General features: G+C 36.8%; 1 protein-coding gene across 1 annotated transcript in view; it reads left to right on the top strand.

Moving 5' to 3' along the window:
- EYS (EGF-like photoreceptor maintenance factor) overlaps positions 1 to 24,260 on the top strand; it is an 827,426-nt gene that overhangs the window by 605,450 nt on the left and 197,716 nt on the right. The window contains exon 36 of the mRNA XM_086745378.1: positions 1,363 to 1,592. Coding sequence (XP_086601504.1) covers positions 1,363 to 1,592 — 230 coding nt within the window. The remainder of the gene's footprint in view (positions 1 to 1,362; positions 1,593 to 24,260) is intronic.

Here is a 24,260-nt window from a genome sequence, read left to right as displayed (position 1 = left end):
TACAATATGGTGAAACAGAAGTTTTAGCTGATGCAAGAGCAGGTGACAAGGAGAGAGGGGAGGATGCAGCAGGGGCCAATATATGACTTTTTAAATTTTATTTTTTGTAAAGCAGATTTATACCATCATTTTCACCAAAATAAGTATGAATTTGGCTGTTGATATTTAACACGTTGCCAAAAAAAAATGTTGACTTTCACTGTGTGTGATGCCTGTAAACCATTGTGTGAATTATTTAATTTCTATGCTCTGTTTTGGCCAAAATGTTAGTGACATTTCAGTTCAATATAGTCTCACTTTCTCTAATGTCATTTCTTTTACACAACATTTAGAAATAAGAGCGATATTCAGAAAGTTTAAAATCACCAGTGAAGTAAAAATAGTAAGGTATTTTATGAGATTACTGTTGCCAAATTTCAGAATTAGAAGTTGCTTGCTGGAAAAAAAAAAAAGTAGAAACTCTTGAACTTAAAATGAAGGAAGAATGTCTGTCTCATGCAAAATTTAGTGAAAACTGTGTTTTGAATTGTGCAAGCTTATTAAATAGTCATGAATCTCCTTGTGACTTTTGATTCTTTTTGCTTTATAGCAAATAATGCACATAAGTTGTTCTGATTGGTAAATAGGTAGCCTTAAATTTGTATGGTTTTAGTGAGTCACAAGTTTGGCTCTCTGGATAAAACAAAAAGCAATAATAAACAGAGTTGATAATTAGGATAAACAGGTGGTATTGTGAACTAATGTCCGGCAACTTTGAAATAGGAAATAATTAAAAAGAAGGCAACTGATTAACATATCAGTCTAATAGTTAATGTGAAAGCTCAAACATTGAGAAGAGAGTGATAATGTAATTTTAAACAATAAAATTTATGGGGAAAAATGAAAATAAAACCATCTCCCTTTTCATCTCCTCTCTCCCCCAGTTATTTCTATGAATTAAAAGATACTCTTTCTATACTACAGCAGTTTTCCTTCTGTACTTGTATGGAAGTCGTGTCTCCTAGAACAGCCTTACAAGATTTGGTAACTTCCGGCAATAAAATATTTAACAATACAAGCCTATATTTATTTATCACTCCATTGTTGAAATCCACCAAAAAGGAACTATGAGAGCATGTACAAACTGTGCCACACGCATGGACGTTATTTCTTGCTCCCTCAGAGGGAAAAACACCTTCATTATTTTTTTGCTAGATTTCAGGATGAGGATTTGAATTTGGAATTACTAATGTACTCATGTTTTCTTAAATATAATCTGAATTTCTAAACAAAAAACCCTACTGTAAATGAAGCTGAAGTGTAATGACAAAATTAGGTCTCATGATTTTTTTTTGTTTTGCTATGTTGTTTCTCTCCTTTCAGATTTCCTGTATCCACACATCCGCCAACAGCATTCCCTACGGTTTCTTCTGATGTGCCTGAGTTGCCTGAGCCTGTTGTGACCTCTCAGATTTCCCCCAAATTGCCATCTGTATGCCAGGAAGGACTGTGCCATAATGGAGGGACTTGTCATCCTCTCTCTCTGTCTACTGGGGCCACCTCGTTTCAGTGTGACTGCCCACTACACTTCACTGGTCGGTTCTGTGAAAAAGGTAGTAGTGGTTCGTTCTTCCTCTATTAGTTGTGAAATGCAAGTCTTATGCTTCTTTGGAGCAGGAAAATGGGAAGAGGTAATGATCATCATGTTCCTCTGGTTTAAATCCCAGTTAATGTTGGTAAATCAGGAATAGATTCATTGAGGTATTTAGAATAATACTTATTTGCAGCACAAAACGGGTCATATCAGTCAGGCACACTGGTAAGAGTTGCAAGCTTGAATTAATGAAAAAAAACTGTGTTATTTGTGCAGTTTGTTGTGCCCAGTGTTAATGTATGTCATGCAATATAGTATTTCTGGGACAGAAGAAAGTTAACTTAGGAAAATAAGGAGAAGTTTTCCTCAAAATATTATGTGTTTTCCACTTCTACAGCTTGTTCTTTTTTTTGCTACTGTGCCTTGTCCTTTGTTGAAAAAGGCTTTTTTTTACTCTGTAGCTCATTTATACTTCTATCATGCTACTGTTGTTCATAAAACACAGATTAGTCAATGAACATAATTTAATTAGAATTTGAATAAAAACAATTATTTGACCAATTTTTGTTTCTTTGTAAAAAAAAAACCTAAGGCTATAAGACAAACTGATCAATGACTGTTAGAGTTTCTGGATTTTTAATTGTTGTCCTCCCGTTGAAGAAGAGTGAGCAGCACAAATAACATGTCATGAACTGACCACAACGCCCATTCCCCGTCCCCTTGAGCCACTGGGTGGGAGGAGGTAGGGAATTCAGGAGTAAACTTGAGCCTGGGAAGAAGGGAGGGGTGAGGGGAAGGTGTTTTTGAGTTTTCATTTTGTTTCTCATTATCATAGTCTGATTTGATTGGTGATAAATTAAAATAATTTCCCCAGGTCAAGTCTGTTTTGCCTATGATGTTAATTGTTGAGTGACCTCTCCCTGTCCGTATCTTGACCCATGAGCCTTTCATTATATTTTCTCTCCCCTGTCCAGCTGAGGAGGGGGAATGATAGAATGGCTTTGGTGGGCACCTGGGTTCCAGCGAGGGTCAACTCACCACACTGGTGTATGGAAAAGGACAAAAAAAATAGTGTAGATTATGGTTGTATACCTGTAACATCCTCCTAATGAACTTTCTGGTATGAAATACAGACAACTAGAGTTACAAATGCCCTTGCCAGACTGCACATATATCTGAGCTAATACCACCTCATATAACTGGCTGAAAGTAAGTCATTACACTCACTATATGTGAAAGCAGTCAATGACTATGTGCTATAAAAAAGTTGTTGTGTGTTGGTTAGATATCAGAAAATATTTTACCTTTCATCCTTTCTCAAGTTTCTAATAAATCATATTTTTTCAAACTGTCAGTGTTAAAATTGAATTATGTGAATATCTTCTATGCATTTGGTATCTGAGCATACTGTTTGCACTTGCTCTCAATACATGGCAGCTGTGCAAACTGCAATAAAATAGTTGAACCAAAAGAGTGTATTTCCTTCAAAGATAACAGATTTAGTTACTATTCAGTGTGTGTTTTAGTGAAGTATTTGCAATATTTAAATGAAGTGTTTTATTTATTTAGATATGTTTTATGTGCCAGAATTCCCTTTTATGTTCCAAAGAATGCCTCTGGCATCCTTTGTATCAGCATCATCTGCGGTATTTTGGACGGGAGCAGGTTTTGGCTTCTCCCAAGGGAAATGTCAGGAGTAAGCAATGTTTAATTAAAGCAGGAGTTTGACAGACATCCTGTGGCAATAGACCATATCGATGTATATGCACAACCACTCTGTTGGCACCTGGTCTGGACTCCACTGGTGCCTTCTACCACTGTCTGATTGCTGCCATTTGCTGATCTAGTCTTACCTTCCAGTTGATCTGTCAGTCTCCAGGAGTCTTGTACAGTTTGGGAGTTTTAATGAAAAGTGACATAATCTATGTTTGAATGTTATTATCTGAACTGAGTACTTACCTCCCTGTGCCACAGACTTTGGTACCTTCCAGTCCGTTGACTGAAACAGCTGGTTTTGAGTTGCTCATTCAAAACTACATCATCCTAAGCTATTTTCTCCTTTGAAGCTTAACCAGCACAGGCCTGCTAAGTTCATAAAATCGGATGAGTTAACTGTCTTCCAACTACATTTCTAAGAGAATTTCACATATTTATCTTAACTTTGTAAAAGAAGTGGTTCCTTTCTCTCTCTTTTTGTGACTTTGTTTCAAAAATCATGTATCAAAATATGATTAAATTATGACTACGTGAAGAGCAAATTAAAAGCAGAGGACTATTACAATAAGTCGCAGTTGTAACAAATCTCTGATGATTAGGACGTTAAACACACTGGTAACTATTCCATTCAGTAAAATCAGAATACAAACTTTAAAAAAAACCCTGAAACAAGTAGCTCCTTTTGAGAATGTAACCTCAGCTGTATAATCATACCATTCTTTTAATGGTTGAATGTCTAGCTTCCATGAGATATCTTTTCTTTTTTTCTAAAATTGGAAGAGATGCCATTTGAGTTGCTGTACCTTGGAGGCATGCTCGATAATGGGATTTTAACAGTGAGCTATTTTTCTGCATAGGATGTCTTTTAATAGTTCTAGCTCTGGAAGAAGAAAATTTCTTCTCTTTTATCCCTTTGTGTGGACAAGAGGAATTAAAGAGTTCCACTTTTCACAGAGCTCTGCTTTTACCCTCTACAACCCCACTGTCAATAGAGGGAACAGCTTCCCGCTTTGTGCCTAGTTTTTCTGGGTCAGCCAGAGCTGCGGTATGTGACGGGCTCATTGGCAGCTCACTGGGGCAGCTAAAACCCAGGGCATGTGCTGTCACATTGCATGTTTATACAGATCAGGATCAGATTTGATGTATCCTGTATTTAGTGGCTGAAAAGTAACTGAAGCATAATGTGATTTTATTTAATCCTAAAGTTTTAACAAGATGGATAATTTCTTGTAATGAGACCAGAAATTGCCCAACTGGACTATCATTATAAACTTTTGATATTTAGGGACCAGTTCTTCAAGAAGTCTGGAGAGAACTTGTAATTACAGGACATAAGGGCATCTGTAATCATTTTATGTTTATTTACTATAAATTATCATGTATGCAAACGAGAAACTTTGTTCCAGTCAAGGAAATTGTCTCTTGGCTCCTTGAAGATAGCTGTGATCTTTTTAAATCTTACTGTAGCATATACTGTAGCATTTCAGTAATATCTACTTATTAATCATCTTGGTGATCTGTCTTGTACCTACCATTAAATAAATTTCAGCAAGAAAATATATCATACCCTCAAGTGGCATAGTAACAGTCAACACGGCATGCCACAGGGTCTTATGTATAAACCCTCGTAGGCATCTTAGCTTCATTAGAATGTGTGCATTTGCCTATTTCATATCTGGGTTAAGATACACCACTTAGTTTCTTAGTAACAACTGTGTATTTCTGACAGCATATAAAACCATCTTCTGGAGTGAAAGCAAGTGAATGTCATTATCTCAGTTATGTGATTCAACTTGATAGTGTGTTATTATATGCAATACTGCATTTTCCTATTTGATTGCTCCTTAACTAATAAACTCCAGCAGCTTGTTCTGCTCTGAAAAGAAATATGTTCAAGTCATAAGTGTCATTATGGATACATAGGGCTATGCCAGTTTATTTATATACATAGTGTATTAACTCTAAACAATCAGATGCCCCTGAAATATGAAATGTCCTTAGATGACAATTTTGAAAAGTGGAAATGTATATCCATTTTTCTAAAGAAACAGAAAATTACAGATACCAACGAGTGTATTTGGTGAAGTCAAACTGAAGATATCTACACTGACAAAGTATATATATGTATAGATATATGCCAAAGTATACAAAGTGAGGATTTAGTCTAAAGCATATATGGTGCAACCATTTGAGGCCTCAGTTCCATTTAATACTGCTTTCAGTATTTTCCTTTTTTTTTTAAAATAGAATTTACCAGAGTTATCTGAAAATAAGAAGTTGCTACAAGCTTTATTTTTAAAACTCTTACTTTGAATGTAGCATACATTTGCTGCCAGTGTAAATTTAATCTTTATTACTGAGCAGTGAGTGCTAGGTCGTACAATAGAAAGAGAGGATTGTGTAGCTAGGGAATACAGTGAAGGGGAGATAGTGTACTCTGAGCTACCTTTTGTTCTTTTTCCTTTCTGGGTAAATAAGCTTTTTGACTTGAATATCAAATGTTTCATTCTTTCCTCCATGAAAAAATTATTTATTAGCTAAGCTGTTGTATCTGATTTATTGTGAAATCCCTGCACATGAGGGGAAAAAATCGTAATGCTTCTGCTTCAGCATGAAGGCAGATGGTTGTCTATTACTGTAAAGTTCACAGTGATAGGTTTGGAATATCACTGTCTTGCATGTGCAAAGAAAGTATGTCCCTGACTGTTAATTATAAGATTAACATTTTGAAAGTCTCCAAAATTTTTAGTATTCTGTAAAAGTTTTATAAATTGTTCAATAAAAAGAATATTTAAATGCCATATGTTAAAAACAGGAAATCTGTTTAATTTGATATGTTGCCTGTGTATATGCTGTACATTACTTAAAGGTCAATTCCTTTGACAAAGCTGCAAAACCAGGAGTAAAATGGGATGCTGTTACGGGCATTTATCTTGCTAATTTTCACTTGAGCTGGGAGAGGAACTGGTGCTGGTGGCACCTGGCGGGTGGGGGACACAACTGGGATAGGTTACTAATTAGCAAACAGCTGGGATAGTTTACCCAGATTGGCCAAAGGGCCATTCCACACCATGTGACATCATGCTCAGTATATCAGTGAGGAGAGTGCTAAGGGGCAGGTTTTGCTATGTGGGAGGAAGCCAGGTGTCAAGATCCACTATGAGCTATTGTATAGTAAATTATATACTTAAGTATATTTTGGTTTTGTTTTCTTTTCCTGTGTTGTCCTGTTAAGCTGTTTTTATACCAACTGATAAGTTTTGCTTTTTTTTTTTTCTCCTGATTCTCCTCTCCATCCTACTGTGGGGGTGATAAGGGGCAGAGCGAGTGAGCAAGTGACGTCATGGTGTTTTAGCTGCTGAGTGGGGCTAAACCACGACTGTTACTTTGAAAGATTACTATGAAAGCAGTTATTGGTGATAGAAACATTTTAAGTAATTGTTAATATGGTAGTACTTTCTCCATTTTGTATTCACGTTCATTCACCTCCAGTTATGAGCCATTTAAAATAACTGAGTAATGGTTTTAAGTATTGTTTAAATAATTAGTTTTTTCATTTGGATGTTACTAAAAATGACATAGCTGTAGCATTTTGTTATAAAGGCTTGTGTGAATAAGCAGTTTTTAAGAACTTATCCTTTTATTTCGGGTGAAAACAATTCATAAAAGCAGTACAAATGTCTTTGTTTCCTTGTGTAGATCACACCTGTTAAATTTTAGCATTTCTAGTATTAGGCATCTGAATCACTATTTCTTTAATGTGGATGAAAGTTTTCATGTCATAGTAATCTTTAGGAGAACTGAAGCAATTTGATACTAAACACTATTTTGGACAAGAACGTGTAACAGAAAATGAAATAATGTCAAGTTCAGAATTTGTAAGGAACAAGCTTTCTTCCCTTTATTTTCTAATTGAAAATGTCGGTGTCAAAATTGATTGTTTCTAAAGTTTGTAACCTGTTTAGCTGCTAATCTCCCAGCTCCTTGGAGTCATTTTTCATTCAAAGATAACCATTTCCGCATAGGTGACAAATACTTGGGTTTTTTCCTCCCTTCTCCATTTATGGCATTTTCTGGGAACAGCTTCTTTCAGTAACACCTGAATTGCTGCCATTTGTTCTGTTGGTGCTAATTTGCTGATAATCAAGTCAGCTGTGGAAATGTTATGGGGCTCCCCAGGCAGTATGGCAATGCTTATTTTCTGAGCTTGACTCATTTGCTTTCTTCTGCAGGAAACACCATGTAATAAAGCAGGTGAGGTATTAAATAATGTCTTTGAGCTTTATTATGTAGCCTATAAGAAAGAGACGTAGAAGACTGGGTTTGCTTTTATAGCACAGAATAAACAGTAGTTAGTTAGTCCTTTTACTGATAAAATCACCTGTATTACTGAGTTAGGATAACAGTATATTGTGCTACCTTGACATTTTTATTTTAAGAATGCTGCAATTAAAAACAGAGAGGCTGTTTCATTCCTGGATACAAAGGTGTGCGATGGCTGATCTGCTCCCAGACCTCTCTCAGGATTTTCAGCTAGCTGAGAGAGTAAGGCAAACATCAGGATTCTCCAGTAACCTTACTAAAGGGTCCTTTTCAGGGATATGGCAACTGGCAGACCCTTTCGTGTCACCTCCCAAAGCGAGTGGTCATTTTGGGAGGACATTGACTACTTATATGATGTGGTTACAGAGGAAATGGCTTTGCTGGAAAAATTGGTTGTGTGGACAATCACTGTCTAGGGAGTTTCTTGGCCTAAGAATAAAATTCTGATTTAAGCATGAAACCCCACGTTATTTCTAATTAAGAGTGCCTGACATGTATCTCTTCATGTATCTTCTTAGAACACTGGTGCTTGTGTTTACATAAAATCTCAAATTGTTGTTTTTTAAAGGGGAGGAAAATTTACAACATAAATGTTAGGAAGTCACTGGTTTGAGGCTCCTCAACACAGCAAACTTCTTTGAAGCAGTCAGCTTCTCTTACAGAATATAAAAAGCCAATTTTTCTTCCCACCATTGTTGTTTCTTTATGTTTTTGTAATAATAGTTTGTGTGATAAAATATGCAAGTAATAATATAGGAAAATTATTTTAGCTACCCAAGAAATTTCAGAGTTTGAAAGGTGAATTTCTTGGGTAGCTCTATATACTTATATGCTACATGCGTGTAGGTCAGTTCTGTGCTGAATATGTGGGAGGTTTGAAAGCTTGGGAGCATGTAGAGTCCCTGTGTTTCAGTGGAATTAGTGAAAATACTGAATGCATCTTCAAACAAAGCACAGTTGAGATATTGCCCAAACAGAGATCCAAATTATTGTTGGATTGCTACTTTCTGTTAGATTTATATTTAAGTCAGGAAATTGCACGAATTAAAAATTTTCCTATGTAAATTGTGTTGCTTTGTATCAAGAATTTTCTGTAGTCAATTCTTTAGCCCTATAAAAGACAAAACAAAACCATTGTATTATAAATAAATAATTCCAAACTCTTGCATATTGAATACAACGGAGAATATGCAAGTATGGAAAATAAACCCAAGAAAATAAAGGCAAGCATCCTATTAGCCTCTACCAATTATAATGGAAAACTATAGGTTCATCTGACCTCCAAAAATGTTTTCCAACACATGGTATTAATCCTAATAATATCTGATGGAAATAATCATAGCTGTAGTTACATTTCTTTTTATTCATATGAGCAATCTGTTTCAGCAACTAGTGAACTTCAGCAATATAAAGAGCATAAATCAACCAAAAATTTCCATGGGTGAAATATGTGCAATGTGGTGAAGTACAGCATTTAAAGTTTCTTTTGGAGTTTAACAGCAGAAGCCTAGTCCCTGTTGGATACCTGTCTATTCACATATGTTTTTCTCATGTAACAGGGAGTAAGTGACCGGTGGAAGGGGAGGTTGTGGTAGTTGCAAAATAGAAATAGAAAAGGTTTATCACTTCAGGTTTGTCTGAGGCTTAAATTGTAGAGTTATTATTTTAATAGAAAATTTAATAGAAAACTCCATAAGATGGGAGTATTCTTACTAAATACGTGTGTATTTCATTAAATGTCTTGTTAAGTGTGTAGTAAAATCAGTATGTAACCCTCTCTGTTCCTGGAGATTCTTATATAGGAGTTCTCTAGGAATTCCTATTAATTCTGCTCTTGATATAGAAGTATTTTAAATCACTCATAAAAATATTAATGCATAGAAAACATGCAGAAAATCAAGGATTTTCATGCATAAAAAAAATTGAATAAGAAGGCACATTTCATTCATTGCTCTTTGAAATCCAGCAGACTGCATAAATCTCTACCTTTAAAGATGATTCCAGACAGACTGAGAACAGGAAATAAGATGAAATTCAGTTCTAGATGATTAGTATCAGTCTCTCACATTTTTTTTTATATTTCTGGAGACCAGCCTGGGTGTAGTTGAGAATAAAGGTAAGAAAGCCAGCCCAGATTTAAAGTCTGAGTATTTCCATGAATAATCCAGATGCTGATGCTTGAGAATCTGAAGTTTTTTCAGAGACACTGTGGAGGCAAAAGACTTAAAAGGAACGGTAACAGTAAATTTTGCCCAAACAGAACACTGTGATCCAAAATATTGTCGCAAAATGCATTTTGGTGCAAGGGTCACCTTTGCTTTTTTTGTTTGTAAAACAAAACAAAGAGCTAGTTTCACAGGGATTTAAGTAGATTAACAAGGAGATTGAGGAAAGGAGCAAAGAACAGGATAAAGAAACTACTACTGTGTCACTTAAAGGCAGGCAGGACAGATTTCTGAGGTTGTGCAATAGGCCAACTCAACACTGAAAATATTATTGAACTACTAGTCTAGAAAAGCAAAATAAATTGGAAATGAGGAGTTATAAAGGAAAGTTTTCACTGGCACTATACTTAATCCAGCTGAAAGTATCTTACAAGAATAAAGAAATAAAATCTTGGACACAGAGAACGCTAATAAAACCTCAGAACTATTTGAGGAAGGAAATAAATATTTTATATGTGACATTTGCCACAAACACTTTCAGCTTGTGGTGTTATCTTATCTCAGTGCAGAGGTAGTCTGCTGCTCTATTATTGTTAAAATGAGGTTTCAGCAGGGACCTTACCAACCCCTACGTTTGTCTGCGTTTTCTCTTGCCTCTGAAAATACATCACACGTTTTCTATGTTTCCAGAACAGAGAGGTTCTGCATTCTTTCTTCTGGCTCCAGTAGTGGTACACTGAAATCTTGCTGAGTTGTTTCAGAAGCAGTAGATTAGTACTGTACTATTGTATTGCAGTTTCTTATTTTTCATGTAAACAACCTGCCAAAAGTGTATAGGACTCTAACTCTATGAATAGTGGTGAAGCTTACTTGTAATAATCAATAAGGCTTAGTCCCTGTGGATGTCATTAGGATTTTTATAAGTTTTGGTAATGTCTTCATTTATCTATGCCATGATTTTTTGTTCCTAACACAGCTAATTTTATCGTCTGCTTTAAAATATGCGCGCCTTGAAAAAAAAGCATCTTCTCCCTAAACATTTGATTCATGAGTCTTTAAGAGACAATATAATCAGACAATGTCTGTCTACAGCAAAAAGGGTGAGGGAGAAAAATGCTAAAGGCATCTGTGGAAAACCAGTGTCTAGTAAACCTGACCAGCACTGTTTCTTCTTCACTTTCTTAACATTATATTACAGACCATGCAATATTGATATTATGTCCTTATTTCTTTTCTGACTTTATTCCCTCAAATAATAATAAACTTGTTACATGCTATTATCTCTTTTTTTTTTTCTGTTACCCTTTTTCATTTTTTTTAATTCTGTCTCTTTTCTGGATAGCTGACAGTCCTTTGGCTTCCCAAACCCTCCCAGTGCAGTGTGAACAAAACAGAAAAAGACTGACTCTGCATCTCTCTTTTTATGAGCCACAATATAAAGATAGGGACATTTTTAACATCTTGTATTTGACAATTTATTGTTACTTACATGCATGATAGTCTGGCAAAAAGAAGGGAAACCTGGTCTGAGGGTTTTCAGTCCTTGCTCTGATGGAAGGTGATGTCCTCTGCCTGGTTACTGCCCACTGTTACAAACTTGTATTACTCTTTTTCATAGTCCAGTTATGTGGAAAACATTTCTGATTTCCAGTCCAAACCAGTTTATTCTACAGTTAACTTTACAGATGCAGCAAAGCATACACGAGTATGTTGTGTATCAGCTAACAATACTGCTCTGACAGGCAGTCTGAGCTGCATAGCAGTTGCTCAGCTTGCTTACTTAGAACAGCGCTTATTTGAACTAATTGCTCATTTCACAGGAGTCAGCAGAAGATGCATTCTGTAGTAAAGGTGTTCACGGTAATTGAGTTTAAAGGTGGCTGTGGTGGCTCTTGTGGTGGGAAGGTCAGGTCAGTAAAATTGTTGGTACCACATCCCATTTAATAGAGAATGTGTGTGAGAGAAGAAGTTAAAGTAAGGTCCCTTGCTGATGTGTTTTTACTAAATGCTTAGTGGAGGAAATACTTCTACATAAAGTACTCCTTTGGTTTTCCCATTGCTTTTATGGGCTATCTGCACACAGGGTACTTTGTAGTTAAATAAATTTTTGATGACAAGAACTTTGAAAATGAGATGATACTTGCTAAACAAAATCTGAATTCAATTACCTCTTGGTAGAAATCTGATTGTGAAATAGACTTTTTTTTTTCCTTAAAACAGCATTAATTTTTCCCTGTTATTATCACTGAATAAAGGCTGAGCGATGAAGTTTCTTCCTTTTTGGGGAAAAAAAAAAAGCTTTGTTTTTTTTTTTTGTGGCTTCCGTTTGTTTTCTATGCTATAATTCTTTTTTTTTTTTTTTTTCCCCAGCAGAAAAGGGAAAATGTTGTAGCAGACTTAAGGCAGCATAACTACTAAATAGTACTTAGAAGAATAATGAGGAAAGCAAAAACTGGGAAAAGGTTAACCTTCAAATATCTTTATAATATTTGTAAATAATAATATTGGGGGTTATTTTTACTCATAATGGTTTTGGTCAACAGCATATGTAGAATAAAACCAGTAAGTTTTACATTTTGTACTTCACTACGTATTGTTGTGAGGTCCTTATTTGCTTCTGTTGTACTTTAGCCCCACTTGGGACCAAGCTACACAGTCTCTCTCTCATTCCCCCCACCCTCTGAGGGAAAAGGGAGAGATAATATAAGAAAAAAGGCTCAAGGTTTCAGATAAGGACAGGCAGAGATCCTTAAAGTTACCATTACGAGCAAAACAGACTTGACTTGGGGAAAACTATACATTTATTTCTGAAAACGAAGCAGGATAACGAGAAAGAAAACAAGATAACCTCCCCCCACCCCTCCCTCTTCCCAAGCTTAACATTATCTCTACTACCTTCCCCCTAGCCCCGAGTGGCACAGGTGGGGAAGAGGGAATGGGGGTTATGTTCAGTTCATCACTTGTTGCTTTACACTGTTCCTTCCTCCCTGGGGAAAGAACTCCTCACATTCCTCTCCTGCTCCAGAGTGGGATCCCTCCCACGGGCTACAGTCCTTTGCAAAACTGCTCCTGCAGTCCCTCCAGAACAGCTGCCCCAGTGCGAGCCCTCCATGGGCCACAACTTCTAGCAGCTTCATACAGAAGCTGCCACTGTAGCCCCCCATCACTAGACAAAACCATCACATCTTCCTTTTCTAATCCTGGGATGTCTGATCATTCAGATCAGCTGCTTTCAAAAGGCAATATAATATCATAGAGTATGAGCCTCAATTTAGTTAGCAGCCATCACGACCTTCAAAATTAATAGAAAGCGGTGAAGGTGAAATGGAAAATTTCATGAAAATTTGGGGTTCAAATTTTGTTAACATATTGGTCGTCTAAAGAGACAATGTTAGGAAATGGTTGAATTAAAAAGCTGAATAACTCCACTGCTATCAGTCAGATTATTTGAGAAAGTATGTATTTGTGTTACAACTTGACATTAGTAATTACTGTGCTTTACTTGTCCTATCTTTGACCATAAAACCTATGTCTGTACTTCGTATTTTTCTGCTGGTTCCATAAGCTTCTCTCTCAAAATCTGCAGTAGCTTGCTGCTTATTTTTACTGCCTTTGTGACTACTGGACCATCACATATATGATACAGCACAGAACAGAATCCACCACCTAGCTTAGCTTGGCACTCTGCACATGTCATGTCAGATCTACAAGAAGAATAAAGGAAAGGGAGAAAGGATTTAGGGAGGAAGAATAATACATATATTCTGAGATGGTCTGAATCACTCTAGCGAGACCACAGAAATGGTTTTCTTTGGCTGTACATAGTGGATTATAAAGCTGAATTAAAGGTAGCAAATCAAAAACCTTCACCAAGGAGGAGCATAAAGAGAGATTAGTTTCCAGAGAGTTTGACTTGAAAGAGAGATGTTTTGGAGAAAGATGATGTCATGTAGCTTTGCAGAATTAGTTTCCTGGAGCCAACTCTTCAGTTGTTTCATTGTAACAGTAGAAGAGGTATTTGCACAGACAATGTTCAGTTTAAGGGAAGGAATAACAAAGCCGAATGTACTGAAAGAAAAGTAAAATAGACTGCCACAAATCAAAGAATGTGACTGTTTCTCACTCAACACAGAATGTATTTGAGGAAAGAAAGAACAATCAGATAAGGAAGTGAAAAAAGCATCCTCACTTCTACCCCCAGGTAAACTTACAATAATTTAGTAGAGCACAACCTTTCCTGAGAGTAGCTTAGGGAGAGTGCTTCAGGACACTAGAGGCAACTCCATGCATGCTCTGCAAGAAACTGATTTTTCAGTTACTGGTGTATTTTTTCTATTATAGTCTGACAAGTTCAGTGCTTGATAGAGGAACTGTTACTATTAAACAGCATAGGAGACTAGAAATCAAACTTTACTGTATTCTTGAATTAGACTCAGACTCACTGTATGACCTTGGACTTCTGTTCTATCCCTGCAAGTCTTGTTCTTGTGGCACATTCTTCTGTAGTCTTTGTGGAATTATCATAATTTGATACTGCTTGCCAACTGATAATTCTCTTCCATTCTTTATCTAGGTGTTTTTTTAAGATTTCCATGGCTGCCTCAGGAAGGTCCTTATTTACATCCTTTTCTAATCATGGGATATCTGATAATTCAGATCAGCTGCCTTTGAAAGCTAATACAGTACCATAAAGAGCATAGGGCTCGATGAAATAGCAGCTACTCTAGTCTGTCAGATTTCACACATTGAATACTGAAATATGTCTGACAGTAGTCATGTCCCACAAACATAAGTTCCAAAACCATTGTTTTTCTGCCAAGGATCAGCAGATCACCCAGAAAAGTCATGTTTTCATAACTAGCTACAGGACAGTCAGCACAGATAAACTCATCCTCATGAGAATGCTTGGAGCAGAAATCTTAGATTGTGGATGCAGGTGTTTTAAATCCACTGTCCAGTAGTTTAAGACCAACTGCAGATACTCCATATGTTTTGAAGGATCCTATTCATTATGTTTTCACAGAACACAAACCTTTAGTTATGTTTCCGTGAAACAGGCATATGTATATAAGTGATTGTTTTCCTCCTTTCTTCTCCCGGAAGAAAATTTCTTTACTCAAGGGAAAGCTTAACTTTACTTGGATTTGAAAACTCGATACAGTAATCTACAAAAAGAATCTTGAGGATTCATTTGCATTGAACAATTTTTAAATATATATTTTTGTATATCGGTAATATCAATGTACATCAAGTACCCATAATTCATTTTTGGTAACAAATCGTGTTTGTTTTTGAAAAAAAATATGCCTAGTAGGCTAGTAATTACATAAAGGAAACTTCCATCAGTTTTAATAGAATCAGTTGCATACATAATATCTTGGTGCACCTTTTGTTAGTGATTGGCTGATAGGAGAGGAAACATCTTATAAATTGGATACTCAGTATCTATTCAACATGTTGAAAAATCTATGGCAGCTTTGATATGTGTTTTCTCTTATTTAGAATCATAGAATCATAGAATAGTTAGAGTTGGAAGGGACCTTCAACGGTCATCTAGTCCAACCCCCCTGCAAGAAGCAGGGACATCCCTGACTAGATCAGGTTGCTCAGAGCCCCATCCAGCCTGGCCTTGAACGATTCCAGGGATGGGGCATCCACCACCTCTCTGGGCAACCTGTTCCAGTGCTCTACAACTCTCATTGTAAAAAATTTTTTTCTCATATCTAATCTAAACCTACCTCCTTCTAATTTAAACCCATTACCCCTTGTTCTATCACAACAGGCCCTACTGAACAGCTTCTCCCCATCTTTCCTGTAGGCCCCCTTGAGGTATTGGAAGACCGCTATCAGGTCTCCCTGGAGCCTCCTCTTCTCCAGGCTGAACAGCCCCAGTCTGGTTTGGTACAGATTTGAGAATCTTACAACAGGAAGAAAATCCAGACCCCATAATATAAACACTTCTTGCCTTGCTGTTTCATGATATGATAACTTTTGATATCCTGGATTGTGCTCCCATTATTGGTCTTTTGAATTATATCTTGACCAGATACTATGTGATTGCTCCACTCTATGCATGTCTGCATGATCAGGGACAGATGGTCATGTTTTAACTTTGAGAAATCAATGATCTTGAAGCAGTGTGAAGAAATCATAAATAATGAGATTTTATTAACATGGGAATTCACACATTTGGGAAAATTACTACCATCTGTGTGTTAGTGTAGGATCATGCCTTTTAGACCAGATCTGATTCATGTTCTGCCAATTTTGTATAGAAATTGAATTAGTAAGTATTTTCCGGCACAAGATCATGCAGACAGGCCTCTGTATGTCCATCCAACTCCTGTCCCTCAGATACCAGAAAGAAATTGACAACATTTTCATATATGGCTATATGTCAGAGGATTCTGATTATGATAGAAAATAGATAAATATGGTAATCTTATTATATGCCATATTCCCCATCTACAAGAAGAGGGTTTGTCTGGAAGCTGACCACCCTACACCTGTAGACTTCTGAGCTGTAATAGTGCTTTCCTTGTCTTCTGTCTTTACAAGCAATTTCCATCTACACTGCTGAAAGTAATAATGGAAATACTTTTTAATGCAAAATCTTAATGATCAGGACTGTTTTCTAATTTTTGTCCTTTGTAGGCTGTAAGAGCTGGTAACAGCGCTCACATCTTCAGTGTTTTGTGTGTTCTAGTCTTTTGTCTTCAATACCTGAAATCATCCAGATCTTTGCCAATACTTTCTGCAGGTGTCTCAAAAAGGAATGAAAGGCAAAGCTGTCTGAATTCAGTCTGTTAAGATAATTTTCATCTGAATGAAAGCTTGCTATTGAGTAGTCTATCACTTAAAAGTCACTTAGCCAGCACTCCCTGGTTTCACTGGAGTGTATGTGCAATTTGAATATTGATACAACAGCTGCAGGCATCTTTATAATTTCGTGAAAGCTGCTGTCATTAGATCTTCAAGAGGTTGAGACAATACTTTATTTGTGCTCTTAGCACAGAGTATGAGTTCTCATGGTGCCTTTTGCAGGAGAAAAAATTTCAAGTAAATCTTCAACACAAAATACAGTGCATTTGTATAATCAGTGGAATATACGTGTAGGCAACATTTTGAAGTACCTCTTGTGGGGCGATCAAGTTCTCATTTTCTGTTGCATACTCCAGAAATTATGGAAAGTTATCTAATATATAATTGAAGTTATGCAAGTATTTTAACAGTAATTTATAAACTCTGTGTTGGCTCATGTACGTCAGTCCTAGATGAAGTACTGTACAAATAGAAACATATGCATTACATAATGAAGTAATTTATACTACATTTTATAGGAGACTGTTCAGTATTATGCATACAAATTAAACACTTGATGAAGAATTTGCTTATATTAAATATGCAACTTAAGGAAGATGTGTAACTGAAATAGCAGTGAGAAGTCCCTGGTATTCTGTTATTTACTTGGAGAGAGCTTCAGAGAAGTTTAATAGCATGGAGTTAGCAAAGCCATGAAAACTTCTGCCCATGAAAACAAAAGTATTTAACTAAAGTTTAATGAGAAAAGTACTAATAATTATCCCCAAACTAAGGTAAATTGGAACAGGAAACTTTTTGCTTTGGTTCTATTGATTATGGCCTGCTAGAATGCTGCATTATCAACCAACTATGCATTGCTTATAAATGCATTATTGTTCTGGAACAGATCACTCATTGTTAAAATTGGCAATTTAATCCCTAAAGGCAGACAGGGTGCAGAGCCTAGATGTGTGTGGTCACTCAGTAACATCCCTCTTGTACTTCTACTTCTTTCCAGATAATTTTGTTACAGACTATAAAGTATCCTATTGATTGAGCTCTGAAAGTTGTAAATGTGATTTATGAGCTATATTTGATTAAAAGTGTGGCTGCTCTGGGAGACACAGATGTTTCTTCCCCCTTGGTCTAATGCTGTGTAAATCACTTAAATCCATTGCCTGAGAGAGTACACCCTTATAAAAGACCAGTAAAAATGGAAAGTTGTGTTGGAAAACCAGGTGGGAGAGCTTTATTTTAACCAGAATGCTAGGCAAAAAAAAAGATGCATGGGCATAGAAGAACTAAAACACTGCAAACATTATTCACTGCTAGATAAAGTAATACAGTTTTTTCCAGCAATTTTGTAACTACAGCAGTTTGAAGATAGCAAAGTACAGCTTGACAGCAGGTTAAGTAGCTAAGCTGTCAGTCCTGGCATTGTCTTTTGAATTATACTTTTATTTGATGTACAGTACTATGTATCCAGTTTTTCCTCAACAGGAAGGAAGCTTTATCTTCTAAAAAAACATGCAGAAAATGCATTTTCTCAGCTTTCTAGAAGCAAATATTTGGCTTTCAAATTGTTTACATATAAGAGATATTTGCAGACTTTGGATTTGTGTTGCTTGCAAGTTAGAATCAAGTGAATATAGAGCGAAGATATGTCATACGTGTTGGTGTCCTTAATACTAATTAAGATGAGGCATTTTGTGAGAGCCCATACATGATTTATCTCTTGTGGCTGCTATCCAGTGAGGCTATACTGTGTAATTTTAAAAGAAAAATGTATTTCTCTTTATCATCAGCCTATAAAATTGGCTAGGAGACTGTTCTTGCTCTGCCATTGCAGTACATTGCAATGTACTGCAACTTTTTTCCTTTATTAATCATATTCCTAATGAGACTCATTTAGTAAGAAGAATATTTCATGTCTTTGTATTTCAGCATGTGAAGGATTCAGGAAATTAATATTTAACAGGAATTGAAAAAGCATGTTTGAAAACTGATTGGGTAACTTTTCCCAAGTATGGATCAACTTTTAATTTTAACGTTTTTAACGTAACACTGATATTAGTTACATCCTTCTTGGACACAAGATGTAAATAGCTGTATTGAAGTACCAAAAAGACAGTAACAGAAACCATGTGATAAAATTTTAAAGCATATGACAAATTACTTACTGATCTTTAGGCATACATTCCTGTACATTCTCCCCTTCAAACTGTGCAAAAAGTGTTTCCTTCTTTTGGATCAACACAACATGAAAACATGTAGCCTGAACTGCTGGATTGACAACATTTAGTCAAGCACTAGTGCTAAGTTGCCAGACAATACTTTCTTACTTTGCTTAGATCTATGAACTTTCTAATATGACAAAAATGTATATTAAAAAGATTGTGTGACTCTTGGGCATTTTTTTTTTTTCTTCTGAAAGTTCTGCATGCAAAAGACTTGTAAATTGTTATATTGAGCCTTTTGGACAAAGGAGTTTAGAAAATAGCAATAATATTTAAAACCACTTCTAATTAATTAATCTAGAAAATGTGTGATTCCTCAAGTTATACCGATGTTGCAGTCACAGTTAGTTAACATCTACTGCTGGTAAGCTAGATGTGGTACATTAAACCCAAGCTGTGATAAAAAACTTCCACGGATATTTAAGACTGTATTTGTGATACTAAGCTAAAAGTGAGTCTTCACACAAGCAAACAGAAGCTTGTAAGCCTTGCCACCCCAATAAAAAAAATTACTTAACTGAAGCTGTAGAGTGGCCTTCAATTTGCTTTATGGTTAATTAGCTCAATTTTGGTACCTCACTGCTTACTAGCGGAGTTTGTCTCACTTAACTCTACTGACTATAAATGTCTGTATCTGAGCTAGGCATCCTAGATTACTTCAGTTAGTGAAGAGAAGCAGACATTTCTTGGGCATCCATTATCTGACCCATTAAAACAGTTCAGAGGAATCAGGCATTCAATGTGCCTATTTCTCCTCACTGACTAGCGACAGAGCCTGCTGAATAACTCATACTGGGTCAGGTGAACATGAGCTTAGAATGACAGCTAGCACCAACAGTTAAGCCAGGAATTCAAATCAATTGTGGGGGAGGGGTTTTGCAGTTGTAGGCACTAGTTGTTTTTTTTCATTTATTTTCATGCTAATTAGTGATGCATGTTATGTTAGCTCTTATTACCAGGTTTCAAGAGAAGAGAGACTTTTTACAACAACAAGGGCTTGAATCTTGCAATGTTTTCTGCTCCTCCAATATTAGAAAAATAAACTCACTGAGTGATAGTTTACATAGATTTTACTCCTATTGCTCACACACCAGCAAAAGTTAGATTTTAATTTATTAAAAATGTACATTGTGGGGTTTTTTTCTATCATACCTCAACATAGCTACATAGGTACTTTTTCTGCTATAGTAAGCTCCAAGTCAGCTGTAGTCAATTATATGCCTGTCAGGTCACTGTCTTACCTGCTAATAAGAATATTCAGTGATTGATCTCCTGGATTATGCCCTTCTTATTTCACTGCAGCACCAAAACTGCAGTGTCATTTGCTCTGGAGCCTCTGTAAACTCTTAGTGGTTCTGACTTTGCTTCACACAGCACTGTGCAGAGCCAGTTTTCTGAACAGATAGTGTCCATCAGAAATGGGACAGTGATTAAGACAAGTTCTTTCCTTCTCTCCCTCATTCTCCACTTCTGTATGCGGTGCAACTCCAGGAAATGATAAAGTTTTAAAATCCTTAAAACTGAGGAGTTTTAGAAGTAACTGTCCTAGTATCCTCTTACATGCTTGCTTGCCTTCTTGGATACTCTTGTCATTGCTGGCCACTAGTAAGGATCAGCCACTGGTAGCATCAGCTGTATTGCCTAAAGACATACAAGAGAAATAAAAGGAAGTATTTTTTTTTAATAAGAGTATTAAGACACTAAATTAATTCAGGAAATATGAAGGTGTCCAGTCTTAAATCACCATGAGCCTATTTTTCATGGGCATTATAACTCAAAAAAGTGGGAGTAAAGATATTTATCTCTATATACTTTATTTTCAAATCTGAAAACACAGGAACTGTAAATGAACTTAACTGTAACAGTGCAGGAAGTTGAATACTATTTCAGGAGATGTTAGACTTTGACTTTTAAGATCTAGACCAGAGTCTTCAGTGCTGGAAATCTCTCTTCTGTTGAACAATCTGAGGGAAGAAAACTGTGAGACAACTGTAGAATATTATAGAAAGAATGGGAGATTAGTTCAACTCAAAATTTAAAAAAACAGACTGAAACTCTGAAAATATTGAAATAAATTCTAAATTGTTATTCCTTAAACTGAATTGATTTGACAATAGGTTATATTACATACAGCATATGTCTATGCAATCCTTTAAAGATGGAGTCAAGCTTGTGTCATGTGTGCTTGGAGACAGCTGAGTATTAATCTGGTTTTGCCCCAAAGCAGAAAATCTGTGTTGGTGCCGTGCTGTCATGAACTTCATTGAAAGCACACTTTGCAATGAGCTCAATTTTGTTAAAATTTAGTACAGTAAGTATAGGATAAACAGTCACTTCATAATTGTCAGTAAGTCCTTTTCTAGTGGCCTTTCCTTGGGAACACTATCAACAATCAGTGTTTAAATCAGGATATAAAAGTGTCCGAGACTGAACTGACAATGTGGAGACTAAATACACTCTGACATTGAAGCATTTTTAGCGCAGATATGTATGACAGGCCTCTCTGCTCGCAGCAGGGGAGATGGGACAGCTTGGGAGAGATGCCAGGCAGATGAAGGTAAAGGCTCCTCACACAATGTCCCTGTGCCTTGGTGGCAGCGGTGGTGGTTGTGGTCAGCCGATACAGCAGGGAAAGAGGCCGTGTGGGTCAGGACAGTGCTCCTAACCGTGCAGGCCGGGCAGGCCCAGAGGCTGTAGAGCCCCTCTCTGCTCCAGCTGTCTTACGCCAGTCTCTACTGCTTCTCTCCCTGTCAGTCACAGGAGCAGAGAGGGAATACCCAATTCTGATTGGCTCAAGTTCCTATGGTGCCTGATGATTGGCTGCCACTGTACAGGCACTCCCCTCTTGTTCATCTGGTAAATTCTCCACACCCAGGTAAGTGCTGCCATTAGCAGTTTGTGACAGGGGCGTCGCCTAGGTATCGACAAGGTTTAACCAGCCTCATGTTCAACTCAACAGATCCTACCCAGTGGGATGGGGGAGAGAATTGGGAAGAAAGGAAAACTTGTGGGTTAAGATGAAGATAATTTACTAGTAAACAGAGTTAAACTCAAAGCCTGAAGCCAGGAACTGAATTTCGATTACTGTCTGGACAGTGCATTGTGTTTGAACCTGTTGAGCCATTGCTGAAGGTGCAGGTTTCCTGACTGCCTTAAAGTACATCACTGTTCTTCATGAGTGTAAATGCTTAAATAGGAACACTGCTTTTCCCCTATAAATGAAGGTAATTCTTAAGATGATTATTAGACAATTGGCTATTGTTTTATGGTACTGAAATAGTAAACTCATATGTGTTAATTGCTGTATTTACTTATATTTTGTTTAGCTAGGATGTGCATATAATTCATATTGACATTATTTGAATTCTTTTAACACTAATAATAATAAACCAGGAAATTTGATAATGAGCCCTCATTTAGTTGAGGCTGCAACATCACCCTAAGGCAATAACAACAGCATTTCCAATATTACTTTAATTTAACACTGAATTCTGAATAGAAGGAGAGATACAGGAAAAAAAAATATATATTTTTTTCCTCAGATGCTCTATAAAGATATGAGACTTACAGAGGCATTAAAAGGCAAGAAGGTTGTGAGTATCCCTGAGGGCTATCTAAGGACAGCTCATATGCTTCTGATTGTTTGTTTAAACATTGAATTTTTCAATTTATGGCAAAAAAAAAAATCAGTGCAATCTACAAGTCCCTTATAACCACTTTATATAACTAGATTCTTCAGTGTCACCTAACTTGCTTTTCCCAGTTGCTCTGCCCTTTCTTTTGTTGACACTCTAACTCAGGCTGCCAAATGCAGTGGGCTTAGTTTATTCCCATGGTGATGCAGCTGCTACTGCATTTTCATTTCTGGGAAATTCTGACTAGTTGTGAGTGCCAATCTTCACATGGTAGTAAAGCCCAAACAAAACAGAAGTCTTTCAACACCTGTGGACCACTGTTCTCTTTCCAGTGGTTGTGCCATTTTTCCCTCCATGGGCATGTTGTGATTTAGACCTAGTCACAACACAGTTGCTCACTCTCCCTTTTCCTCCCCAGCGGGATGGGTAGAGAATTGGGAAGAAAGGAAAATTTGTGGGTTAAGATGAAGACAATTTACTAGAATAGCAAATGAAAACAATAACAGAATATAGGGGTACTGAAATATACAAAATGAACAATGCACAATTTCTTACCATTTGATGTCTCAGTGACTGATACAGCCTGTCCTGAGCCATGATCACAGAAATGAAACCAAGGAGCGAGATGCCTACTTATATACTGAGCATGACGTTTATGGCATGGAATACTCTCTTTGGCCAGCTTGGGTCAGCTGTTCTGGCTGTATCCTTCCCAGCTGCCTGCATCTGCGCATTAGCGAGGCCTGCGAAGCCGGACAGTGTACTTGGTCTCTTTAGCAACACCTCATAACATCACTGTGTTTATCAACATTTTTTACATACCAGATCCCATACTAAATCCAAAACACAGTGGCTACTGAGAGGAAAATTAGCTCTATCCCAACCAAAGCCAGGATATAGACTCTCATGTCTTCTCTTGGTTTTTTTGACAGACAGTAGAGGTTTTGCTAGGTTTTTTCACTTTCGTGCTCAAAGCATGCTGCCTTCATACGCAGTCAGCAGCAGTTGCCATGTAATCGTGTTTCTTCTGAAAGGTAAGAATAAAGATTAAATAGCTTGTGAGAGACTGCTTATTGAGGCCACCCATACTTCATATACTTTAGAACAGTCTTTTTAAGGTGAAGTTAACTTAGTGGACCTAAGCCTTGGTTCAGTAATCTTGCATCCTGCCTTACTGGAGGTGCAGTGCATGATTTCCTCAAGACAAGATGCATGCTGCAGAAGTACTGCAGAGGTTTGAACATAATAGAAGCAATTCTAGCAGACCTAGATACCTGCAAAGTGAAAAAACAATCTGTCATTTGCTCCGCAATAACATCAATTACTAACAATATCTCAGATTCCAAATATCCTAAACTATTTGCTTAAGCAGCTGTGCCTGTCACTGGGTTTGATAACAGTAATATCTAGCTTCTGCCTCAGCCATCATCTCTTGCAGGGCTTTTTCAGTATTTTGTCAGCAAATGACAGCCTTTCCAAAGGATTTAAGTAAAATTTTCTATTAAGTGGATGTAGTATCCTGAATTTATATTTGCATTTTGCTTTATCAGACCTCATGATCCCACATTTCAAACTTACAGCTTTTTGTATCTCATTACTAGTGGCAACACCTCTGTGAAAGAAATGGCTAACAGACAGTGATAATTGAATGTCCTGCCATATTTCATAAAGTTTCTGTGAAATTGCATCTTACACCTATGTCAGTTAGCTGTGTGTCACTTTATAAATGAACCTGTCCCCTTGCCAGCATTTCCAAATGTCTTTCAGGTGAGGAGAATACAGGTTATAATACTGTGTGTTTGCGGAGAAT

Source organism: Chlamydotis macqueenii, chromosome 3 (assembly GCF_036417535.1).
Source record: "Chlamydotis macqueenii isolate bChlMac1 chromosome 3, bChlMac1.mat, whole genome shotgun sequence".
Classification (NCBI taxonomy): domain Eukaryota; kingdom Metazoa; phylum Chordata; class Aves; order Otidiformes; family Otididae; genus Chlamydotis; species Chlamydotis macqueenii.
This window is presented reverse-complemented; position numbering and strand designations above follow the sequence as displayed.